Consider the following 12,490-nt stretch of genomic DNA (forward strand, 5'->3'; position numbering starts at 1 on the left):
ATTTTATTCGTTTATTTGACAAACAGAGATCAATAGTAGGCAGAGAGGCAGGCAGAGAGAGAGAAAGGAGGAAGCAGGCTCCCCGCAGAGCAGAGAGCCTGATGTGGGGCTTGATCCCAAGACCAAAGGCAGAGGCTTTAACCCACTGAGCCACCCAGGCGCCCCAGTCTCCTGTTTTCTATAGACAATTCCATAAGATATTTCTATGTGCAGATATTTTATAGCTTTTAACTGTGTCTGATGAAGGCTTTCCATGATTCATGATGATTCCATTCTGGAGATGAGAAACAAATTGAAAGATGGAATGCCAATTTTGTTTTTAAAAATCCTGCTAGGAGCGCCTGGGTGGCTCAGTGGGTTAAGCCTCTGCCTTCGGCTCAGGTCATGATCTCAGGGTCCTGGGATAGAGCCCCGCATGGGGTTCTCTGCTTGGCAGGGAGCCTGCGTCCCCCTACCTCTTCTGCCTGCCTCTCTGCCTACTTGTTATCTCTGTCAAATAAATAAATAAAATCTTTTATAAAAAAAAGTCCTGCTTATTGGGGCACCTGGGTGGCTCGGTTGGCTAAGTGTCTGCCTTCAGCTCAGGTCATAATCCCAGGGTCCTGGGGTCAGGTCCCACATTGCCCACATAAGTCTCCTTACTCAGTGGGAAGCCTGCTTCTCTCTCTCCCTCTGCTGCCTCCCAATGCTTGTGCTCTCTTGCTCTCTCTGCCAAATAAATAAAAAATCTTTAAAAAACACCACTTACTTTGTTTTGTCACAATGATACAAAACACATATATATCCACCAATGTGAGCCTCTCAAAGTTGTATATTCCTTGAATCTTTTTCTCCACATTCCTAGGACTTTTTATATGTATGATTAGGATGAAAAGAAGGGTGGTTCCCTTCAATCTATCAACTCCAATGCTACAACTCTAAAGGTTACTGTTTCTTTAGAAAAGTAGTCTAGCTCCAGGCCAAAATCCCACACTGTACCTTTCAGGCCCAAACCAGATGATTAGAAAGGCTTTGCCTAGAAAGCCTCATGGGGGAAAGTTGCTTTCCTACATCAGTCTTGGAATTCAGTCTATGCACTGCACTCTCTGGAGGGAGTTGCTGTCAAGAACTCAGCCCCCCTTATCCCTCCCTTTCCTTGCAACACCCAGGCCAGCATTACTAGTCCAGGTGCCTCCATCCTGAGGCCTCTTTATTGGGGTGACCCTGACTGAGGGACTTGCCACTTCTCCTTATGGGGTGGGGGCAGTCTTAACTAACCTACTTTTCTCCACTCTGAGGAAGTATTTTCCACTCCCAGGCCTGCACTAGGTCCATGAAACAGCAGGAGTCTTTTGTGTAGGGCTCCTAGGCAGTGAGATGTTTCCTCCTACCAGTGCTGCATGTCATTCACTGACCCTTCCCTTGTGCCATTCCACAGAGAAAAATCGAATACTAAAAATGGAATACTTTTTGGCTGCTTATACTGTTGTAGTAAGTGAATAAAGCCATGATTGTTTATTTCAGTTTGGTTCACTGTCCTAACCACCTTACCATACATCAACTCAACACTAGAGTGACAGGATTATGATTCTGTTTTTGCCTACCAAATATAAATATCACTGAAATTAAATGAGATTAGTGTAGTACCTTTTTTTTTTTAACTGGCAGACCTATTTGATCACCTCCTAATAATCAACCCGTTTTTATATTAATTCAAACAAGAAAGTTCATTTTTTCCATGTCAAATAGACTCATTTGATAGTGAAGGTGGTTGGTGGAAAGGCAACCAATCTAAAGAAAAAAAATTGAATTCTCTCGGGTTCTAAATGGGAGAGAGAGAGCCTTTTCCCTCCTCTTCTTGTAGCATTTTCTTTGGAAAACTTGCAGTTGTAAATCTTTCTCTATGTCTTTGAGAAGTATATAAATCTTTCTAAGATTTAAATAAGCCTCTTGCCAAGTTACATCCCAGGAATGTCTTTCTTTGTAGGAGCCTTTGAACCACATTTTGAAATGTAGGTATCTCTCTGCGGCAGTTTAGTCTAGGCTCCTGGCTCTAGGCTGTACCTTGCTGCTTATCATAAAAAAACATGGGAAGCTTTACTTTTCCTTAGGATAAAGACAAAATTCATGTACAATATATGTAATCAATTGTACATGCCTGGCTATATAAAAGAATGAGATTTCTTTCTGGCTTTGTAATCGCTTCAGCAGACTGCCTATAATGTACATCACAGTCTGGCTGGATGTTAATCAGTAATAAAACTTTTTTTCTATATATATGGAGAGGATTCACTGGACTGACAGGATATTTTTAGTTATTTGCCCAACATTTAGTTCTTGAATTCTCTAACATTTACGTTCTTTAAAGAGAACACAGTAGTTCTTTAAAAATTATTTTGTCTCTGCCATTGCAGAAAATAAAAATTTGAGAAATTTTACCTTAAAAAAATGTTTTTCATCAGGTGTTTTGTTGGTTCTAATTAGTATGATGACTAAGAGTTTGAGCTTTGGAGTCAGAATGACTGGGTACAGATCTAATTTCTTTCCAAGTTCTTCCACATACCATCTGTGTGATGTAGGCAATTTATCTAACATTCCTAATTCCCTGTTTCACATCTAGATTCTACAAAACTTCCAAACCTAAAAAAAAAAAATTATTAATTTTTTAAATTCCAAATTTAAATTTCTAAAGCACAATTAATTTCTTCAAAATTCAATAGAAAAATGCAGCAGGGATTAATCCTAAATCATAATTTTAAAGGCTAATCATGAAAAGTCAATCTAAAGACAACCCAAAATGAACAACAAAGACATATACAGTCAATTCTTGTTATTTGTGGTAGTTATGTTCTATAAAGTCACCATAATCACTGAATTAGCAAAGACTGAGCCATTGCTCCCAGGGTTAATACCGAGTTGGCTTCCTACATGCAGCTGGTGACACTTCCCTCAACTGATCAATATATAAACTTGTTTTATGTGTGTCCATGTTTAAAAACACCTTATTTGATATTGTTATTCATTAACATTGAACTCAAAACTAATAGCACTAAAACTCATGCCTATATGGCATTTATCTAGCACATGTATTTTCTCTATAAGCCATATCACAGCCTTCTTCCCACCCAGGAAAGGACACTAGACTATGCTTAGTGGCCATAATGAAGAAATCACCAAAAAAAGTGCAAAAATACAAAGAAACAAGCAAAAAAGTGGTACTATGAAAACAACAAGGATGCTTGTTCAGAGTTAAAAGAACTGAAACAAGAGGACAGAGCATCACCTTGTTCAACAGCAGGAAATGTGTATTGGGGCATGTCCTCTCATGATCATGAAAGTGCTACAACAACTGATTTGAGGGTTAAAAATAAATTTTAGCAGGTAGGCAAGTTCACAAATATGAAATCTATGAATAAAGAAGACTGACTACCTATCTCTATGTATACATAGGTGTACATACGTAAGTGTGTGTGTGTGTCTTCGCTAATATATTTGCCTTCAGGTGAGTAAAATTCCTTTGAAGAGGATCAGGACATGTCACTCCACAATATGTCATTTGACATATGAAATGTTTTAAGTCAAAGGACTTTGAGACATGGCAGGTACAGGAGAGACTCTCTGACCTCCTCCTCTCCTAAGCAGATCTTAAGACCCTCATGTAATAGGGGCCCTCCAATACAGCTAAAGGAGCATTTTTATCTCTGCAGACAGAGGAACTCCAAGAAAGAATCTGAGTTCCCCCCAGTATACTTAGCTCATGCCCTTTTGTCCTATCATGTTTTTCTACAACTTCCCACTCTTCAACAGAAGTACTTTAAGAAGGTGGTTCAGGCTTAACTAGGCTTAACTGTTTATTTAGGCCTTCATTTCCTTATGAATACCTTCATATAGTCACATATAACATCTATCATCTATCCACACCTCCTCTTCTTACCTCCCTACATCCTCCTTTTCCCAATTGCTTCTCAATCAATTTTCCTATCTCATTTAGACATGAAGAACTATCTAGTTATTCAGGCTTAAAACATAGAGGAATCTTGATTTTACCCCCCTGAGCTGCTATATCCAATCCATCACCAAGTCCCATCAGCTCTACCTCCAATATTCCAAAGACTTCTCACCTCTGCCACTACTGCCCCTTGTGACCATGTCACCTCTTGTCCAAACTCACACAATAGCAACTCTCATACTATTTCACACTTAGTACTTACACTACATCAGAATGGTCTTATTTATTTTTTTCATTGTCCTTCTCCCCTCATGTAATCTCTATGAGGGCAGGGACCATTTCTATTTGGCTAATCACGCAATTTCAGTACCCAAAGTGCCAAGCAAATAGTAGGAAGTACTAAAGATACCCAAAATATTAAGGAAAAAGTAGGAAGGGAAAAAAATTAAGTGAACTAATGAATGCAACCTTTCCAAACCTTCCATTTTTCTTTTCTTTTTTAGTTCTCTTTCTATACTATCTTAATTTAACTCAGTATGTTAAACCTTGGATGTCCAGAATATTTGCCTTTCACTGTGGCATGTGTTGCCATGGGAAGGAAGAAACATAGTTGTCAATGAAAATTGAAATAACTTAGGCTAATACAACTGACTTAATACAGCTAATGCATATATTAACTAATACAGTTTTCAAAATATCTCCTCCCAGTGCTCCCTACACTACCTCTTCTGGTCCCACTCCCTTCAATGAAAGAGAACACCTGGATAATCTTCAGAAAATACTACCACTATTTAGGACCAACTTTTTCAAACTCCTCTGAGACTGTGCCTTTCAAAATCAAGAAAAGCACAAATAAGTACTTTTATGTGAATGTGAATGGCTGTGAATGGTTCACTGCATTCATTCTAATACTTTTAAAGTGTGATGAGGCTGTGTATTATTCAGGTCACAACTAGCACCAAGAAAAATTGGGGGCTTGTCATGTCTAATTTCAATGATTCACTTGCAATTCCGCTATGGTTTCCAAAGACAATTTTCTAGTTAAAATCTTTGCCCTTATTACATCAGATAAATGCCCTTTTTTGTTCTTAAGATAAATATATAGACGAATCCAACACAGTAGAAACTGTTTTTAAACTCTAGAACCAGAAATACCTTTTATGTCATTTCCCCCACTTCAGTCTGGTAATTTCAAACAAAGGCCACTATGAGGAAAGCATGAAGTAAACTTACAGGTAATAAAAATAATAAGATACTAAACTATAATGAATCTGTAACTTTGGTAAAATATAATTACTTGATGTTTTTCTTAAGGGCTTTCTCCAGTTTCTTCACCTGTTGTTTATAAAGTCTTAATTCATGCTGTGTGGGCCTGTAGAAAATAAATCACATTAAGCACATTCAGTTTATTGAATAAAACCATAAATATATTTCATCATGTTATTTGTCACAAATGCTTATTAAAAATCTTAAAATATTCCATGACTGCCAGTGAGGTGTTTATTGGCCACTGAATTTCTCCTTCCATGTATTTCCTGTTCAAAACTTTTTACCCATTTGGTTTGTTGTCAATCTGTTACTTGTTTTTATGGTGAAATATTTCAAATGTACAGACAAGAAGAGAGAATAGTAAAATAAATAATGGTGTACCCACTACTCAGCTTCACCAAAGTTAAATATTGACAGATTTGTTTCAAATTTTAACTGAAACATTATACATATAGTTAAAACTCCACGTGTGTCCTGTTTAGTTAACCACTATCCCAAATTCACTGCTCATTATTCCCATGCATGGTTTAAAATTTTTACTACGTATTTATATAGACATAAACTTACACATTATGTGGTAGGTTTTTAAAAAATTTATATAAGTGGCTTCTACTTTAGGTATCAGTTTCCTCTCCATTTAAATATAATCCTTATGAGAACAAGTTATTTATTTTGGTCATTATATTATAACCGAGCATAGGACAGTATCTAACTTGTAAGAGGTATTCAACAAACACTTGTCAAATGAAGAAAATCTTAACAATGTTCATCCCTTGTTATTCCCTGCCAACATGCAGAACATCATCCTTTTGTGGTGGCATGCTATATATATATATATGTATATATGTATATATACATATATACATATATATATATACATATATATATATATATATATATATATACTCCTTTTTGTATGACATTTAAACTTTTTAGTTTTCTTTTCCTCTCATGACACAGAGGTAAGATATTAAGACATTCTAAAGAAGTTTGGGAATAGGAAACCTGCTGATATAAATCTGAATCTATTCTGCATTCCTACCCAGTTTTATCTTTTCCATGTGGGCTCCTATGTTCTCACTTCCCTTGCCTACCTACATGCGTTTTTGTTCCTTCCATCATATGAAATACAACTAACTAAAATGAGTGTAAAAAAGTATGACATTTCTAAGATTAGTTTCATGGTAAAGGAGCTGGAAAGATTCATTTAACACCCCAAATTCCAGTATGTGTTTACTTTCCAAAAGTTAAACAGAAATTACTTAAGTTTCTCTGACCTGGTTTCTAAATCTTTTTGGAGATTCAGCTTTTCACTTAAAAGTGCATCAATCTTGGATTTCGATTCCTTGAGTTGATTCTGTAATGACTTCAACACATTTCATAGAAAAATAGTTAACTTTCCTAGATTATTGTTTTACTTTATACAAAAAAGTAATTATTAGTCAAGTAGTCCCCATACCATTAGAAGGCCTTTATAAGTTGGTGAGGCATCCAAACTTCTATAGTCCTTTTCTTCTTCTGACAGACTTTCATTTTCTTTATATTGCCTGTGAAAAGATATGCAATGTGTACTTATGAAAAACCTATCTTCAAAGGAAAAAATACAGCTAACAAAAATCAACCCAATAAGTGTTTGATAACCTAAACATGAATTAAATTTAAGCCAAATTTCTTACTTGTTCTCAGAGAGAACGGTATTAGAACATACTACTACCCAGTATTACAGGACATTTCACAGTACAGTACAGTTCACTATCACCTTTAATTAAAACATAAGATCCATGTGGACTAAAACTTTATTTTGTTTACCATTGCATCTCACTGTCTAGAAGAGTATGGGGTAAAAAGGGGGTGAAAAAAACACTTCTTGAATGAATAAAGAAACAAAGCATACTGTTTTTACTTTCTAGTACTTTTAGGTCACCAAAAAACCTATACAAAAAAAAAATATATATATATAGAGAGAGAGTATGAGTGGATGAGACAACAGATTTAATAGTCCAGTTCAAGACTTGACACCATTAACCTGATGCTATTTGAATAGGTCAATCTCTCTGAATTTGTCTTCTGTCAGAGAAGTATCTATCACATCTACCTCACAGGACCAGTGTTAAAAGTAAATAAAAGATATTAAAGCACTTATGTCTAGGAAGTCAGAAGTGAACTTCAAAAATCACCTGCTTCCATTATCCAAGATCATTTTTAAAATTTCTAAAGAGAAAGATGGAATTAAACAAGGGAGCTTCACCTAACTACTAATTCACTGCAGAACCATTTTCCCTGTGTTAATTTTTCAAGTGTCTCTGACATCTCAGAAGAAAATGTGAGCCTAATAGGTTTCATTCCTATGTTACTTTCCTTGGCTCTTCAATCATATCCACCAAGTCAGGGAAATACTAACAGAAATAACTAGCAATATATTTCATGTAATCTATATTGATGTAGTAACACTGGGTAAAAAAAAAATAATAATAAATTACATAGCTGAAAACCCATCATATGAAAAGGTACTTTCCCTCTTTTTCAGAGATTATAGCACATTTGCAGTTTTCTAAGACTTCCAATTGGTTAACCCATGTATTCACATTTCTAATGCCTTGATTGCTGCTTCCTTTCCTTTCCGAGTTTGCTCATGTGTAAGGACAGAAAGTAATACCGGTTTGTAGTATGCAGAAACTCCCTTCACAAGTCCCTCTGGAAGTTTCCCCAAACCTGTGCCCTCAAATAGAGCCCCCAAATAGTGTACCATAGGTGTGCTGTGCAAAATAGCTATGGCAAGATATTCATCCTCCTCAGGCCTCAGGACAACTGGGCAGGGCTTAGGGTGGGCAGAGTTCTTGAACGAGGTGCTTCCAATTACAGTTCTGTATATACCCCCAATGAGGTATACAAACAGCAATATTTGTGTTTCATAGTGAGAAAAACGTCAGACAACACTGTGCTTGATAAATAAATGTTAAGCAGGGGCTTTTGCCCCATCTGTCTTCTTCCCTTGGTCTTGTTCCCCTAGCTCTACAGATACATACCTCCTTCTCCTGTGTTTCCTGTGAATCCTAAGTAGGCAAATCCCTCATTTTCTCTGTTTCAGCTCTTTTATTTCTCAACTGTTTCATCTCCTTTTCTTCAGTAATGTAATACTTAACAATTATGTCTTCTTTTTACACTACTCCCGCTCCTTCAGGTGATAATAATACCCTATTTATAGATCTCAAAATCCACCTTGAAGTTGCTACAATCGATCAAGTTCATACTCTTAGAAAGGAGACTACTGGAGTCTACAAGGTCAGTGAACCCTGAAAAACCCTCTCCTTTGGAGAATTTTCATTGCAGCAAAGTATAAATGACTTCTAATTTTTTCCATCTGTAGGATTATTTATACTGCAGCTCCAATTTTCTTCCTATCTCCTTCTCCCTTAATGAGAGACTTTCAAGCCAAATATCTGGTCTGAGCAAGGTTTTTATAAGCCAAACTATCCCACTTCAGCTCAGTGATGACAGGATTGCTAAGTGAAAAGGGAATTCCTTTCCACCAAGCTTCTCATTACTCAACCCTGGATTTTTTTTTTTTAAGATTTTATTTATTTATTTGATAGAGATCACAAGCAGGCAGAGAGGCAGGCAGAAGGAGGAAGGGAAGCAGGCTACCCACTGAGCAGAGAGCCTGATGTGAGGCTTGATCCCAGGACCCTGGGATCATGACCTGAGCAGAAGGCAGAGGCTTTAACCCACTGAGCCACCCAGGTGCCCCTCAACCCTGGATTTTTACTACAAATTCTTGATAACCAAATTCAACACTCCCCAAAATGGACTTAATCCTTCTATCATTTCCAGTCAGAGAACCCCAGTTTGCACCTCAGAAGCAACTTCTCATACTATATCCCACATGACAGATTTTAAATGATGGCTATGCTAACTCTTCTCTTACTAAAAATCCCAAACTCTCATCATGTATCAAGTCAGCAATCAGCAAGCTGCTGCCTGTGGGCTACATGCAGGCTGTGGATTTTTGTAATTAGATTTTTACAGAATACAGCCCTGCCAATTCATTTACTTATCATCTGTGGCTGGCTTTGTGCTACAAGAGTAAGGCTGAAGAGTTGTGAGACTATACAGCCTAAAATGTCTATAATATTCACTGTCTGGCCCATTACAGAATAGTTTGCAAACACCTAAATCTAGATTAGAATCTACTACAGACATGGCCCAAAGGTTGCAACTGATATTCAGTTTGGACCATATAATATTTTTGCTTTTTTTTTTTTTTTAAATTTTAATGACTACAGTTGACAATACAGTGTCATATTAGTTTCAGGTGTATAACACAGTGATTCAGCTTCTCTGTAAATTTATGCTCACAGTGTAGCTACCGTCTATCATCATACACTATTACAATGTCATTGACTATATTCCCTACACCTTCCCTATTATTTACATGACTTACTCATTCCATAACTGGAAGTCTCCTCTCCCTCTCTCCTTACCCATTATGGCCATCTCCCACTCCCCTTCTCTCTGACAACCAACAGTTTATTCCCTGTGGACCATACAATATTTTTAAAATCACTAAGTTAATTGTGAATATTAAAAATCTTATTTATAAATCTCGAAAAACAAGCAAATCTAGCCACACTGAATTCACATTCTTACAAGGTATCGACTGGCTAGAATGTGTAATGGACCAGTTCAGACAGATGGTATACAGCTGTCCAATTTGCCACAGTCCTCACCTAGCCTGCTTCACTCACTTTCATTATTTTCTTGATTATGTAAGCTTAAGTTTGCAACCTCTCAAGCCATTAAATTCTTCATTTTCCTTCTCTTTACTCTTACACACTATGACTATCCGTTTTAGTGTCAAGTTGGCGAGGCTATGGTGCCTAGCTGTTCAAACGCCAGTCTAATTATTGCTATAAGGTATTTTTTAGACATGATTAACATTTAAATCAACAGACTTTAAGTAAAGGAGAACCTCTCCTAATGTGAGTAGGCCTCATGCAATTAAAGGCCTTAAGAACAAACACTGAGACCCACAAAAAGGAACTCTTCCCTGGTTCTCTAGCCTGCAGGCCTACCTCACAATCACATGAACCAATTCCTTTATATTAAATGTTTTCCTCTCTATAGAAATGTATATCCTATTGGTTCTGTTTCTCTTAAGAATGCTGACTAATCTATATATCTATAACCTCATCACCCAATTTTTCTGTATTAAAGGAAAAAGTGCCTTCTTCTTTCCAAGGCAAATGATTGCCTTCTCATTCATTTACAGCCTATTTGGTCAAGTATATGAAAGACTGCTCTCTATAGATTACATCTACCTATAACATACCAACAAATCCCCTGAACTCCAGCCAAACTGGTTTAATCACAGTGCCATAAAAAAATTCTATGCTTTTATATCTATGAACTTTTGCTCAAAATGACTACCTTTTTTGCCTTCCTACTTTTTCAAATTTTACTTACCTTTCAAGCTCAAGCAAACCCTCATCTGCTTTGTAAAGGCTTCTCTGTTCATTCCATCCAAACTGTTTGTTCTTGTTCTAAACTCCTACCTATACTGTCTGCACAATTTTTAATAATTACACTATAATGACATTATGTGTATTAGTGTTTTTAATCTATTATTTTTCTTAATTATTAATGTGTTTACATTTTACCTCCCTTACTAAATTGTAAAGTCTTAGAAGGGAAGAACCACATCCAAAACTTTGTCTTATCTCTATAGAATCTAACACCATGCCTATCATCTAAAAGACACAGTTTCATTTGGAATCAGGAGGTCTCTGAAGTTGCTTGATAGAATGCTACTTTCTGAACAGAATGAAACAAGGAATTGCTCTATCAGTAGTTGTTCTCTTCTTGTCTTCCTTTCTCCCTTTTTCACTTCCTTCTCCCCAACATTCTGACTTTTTGTTGGTTGGTTGGTTGTTTTTTTTGTTTGGTTTTGTTTTGTTTTTAGAGTCCCCAGGGTGCTACAAGGGATCAGCAACCGGCACAGCTCTGCCACTGGTCCTGCTGTGTTTCTGGAAAGTCATTATTCTAGGGGAGAGAATACAAGAATGTACACCTGACAAAAATGGGGAATTTATCTGCATTGTTTATTATGGTATCCTAAGTACCTAAGACAACATGGCATGAGGTAGGTGCTCAAAAATATTTGTTAAAAGAATTATCCCATCTAGGGGCGCCTGGGTGGCTCAGTGGGTTAAAGCCTCTGCCTTCGGCTAGGTCGTAATCCCAGGGTCCTGGGATCGAGCCCCACATCGGGCTCTCTGCTCGACAGGGAGCCTGCTTCCCTTTCTCTCTCTTTCTGCCTGCCTCTCTGCCTAACTTGTGATCTGTCAAATAAATAAATAAATCTTTAAAAAAAAAAAATTATCCCATCTATAAACAATGAAACAAAATAGCTGTTTTAATGACCTGAAAGTAGTTGAGATTATTTGGCCTTAGATATCCCTCAGTTATTTTAGATTAGTCAAAGACCATTATCTTTAATTATTTGCACTTCGGTAGGCAGCTAGTATAATCCTATGCACTCTGTGGATATACTTAGTAACTGTCCAGTAGCTAAATGACAACAGTAGAACAAATTATAATGCTGTGACAAATATTTTAAAATAAATGCAATACATTTTGTTATTAAATATAAATATTTTAAAATAAATGCAACAATACATTTAAACATAAAAAGTAAAACAGTCTTCAAAATCGTTACAAAAATAAAAAAATTCATAGTTATGTATTAGGTAGATTTCCAAAGCATAGTTAAAGTTTCAGAGGACTATAAAAACTTTTGGTGTGATTCATGACTGGGTAATTAACTTTAAAAATTGTAAACAGGATTAGTCTTACCTTTGTTTATGCAATTTCCTTATTTTACATTCATAGTAATCAATTAGGCAAAGCAACCTAGAAAACAGAAGATAAACTAAATATTTAAAATGTGATATTGGATCATTTACTATACCATTCTCTTTACATAATTTCAAATTACAGCAATAAAGGATAAATGTTATTTAGTAAGTTTATAAAAAAATTTAAGTGATTTTTGTCAGAAGTATTCTACTAAGCCATATATTTTTAAATTTTGATGTATAGATTTTAAAATAATCACTAACATTTTATCAATATATTAAATGAATATCTCCTTTGTCCTAGCAGTTCTATCTCTAGCAACTGCTTCCACAGAAATATTTTCTCAAACTTGTAACTCAAAATGAACAAAGTTGTTCACTGCACCATTATTTACAAGAGTGAAAACCCAGAAACATTCTAAAAGTTATTCAATAAGAG

The 12,490-nt window shown here is 36.1% G+C and overlaps 1 protein-coding gene across 5 annotated transcripts in view; it reads right to left on the minus strand.

The window, feature by feature from the left end:
• The window catches only part of CEP70 (centrosomal protein 70), a 123,391-nt gene that overhangs the window by 48,354 nt on the left and 62,547 nt on the right, over positions 1-12,490 (minus strand). For all 5 annotated transcript variants that reach the window (XM_032334396.1, XM_032334387.1, XM_032334377.1 and 2 more), the window contains 4 exons: positions 12,050-12,106; positions 6,657-6,744; positions 6,475-6,563; positions 5,226-5,300 (listed from right to left, as the gene is read on the minus strand). In XM_032334396.1, coding sequence (XP_032190287.1) covers positions 5,226-5,300; positions 6,475-6,563; positions 6,657-6,744; positions 12,050-12,106 — 309 coding nt within the window. The remainder of the gene's footprint in view (positions 1-5,225; positions 5,301-6,474; positions 6,564-6,656; positions 6,745-12,049; positions 12,107-12,490) is intronic.

Source organism: Mustela erminea, chromosome 1, assembly GCF_009829155.1.
Source record: "Mustela erminea isolate mMusErm1 chromosome 1, mMusErm1.Pri, whole genome shotgun sequence".
NCBI classification, from domain to species: Eukaryota; Metazoa; Chordata; class Mammalia; order Carnivora; family Mustelidae; genus Mustela; species Mustela erminea.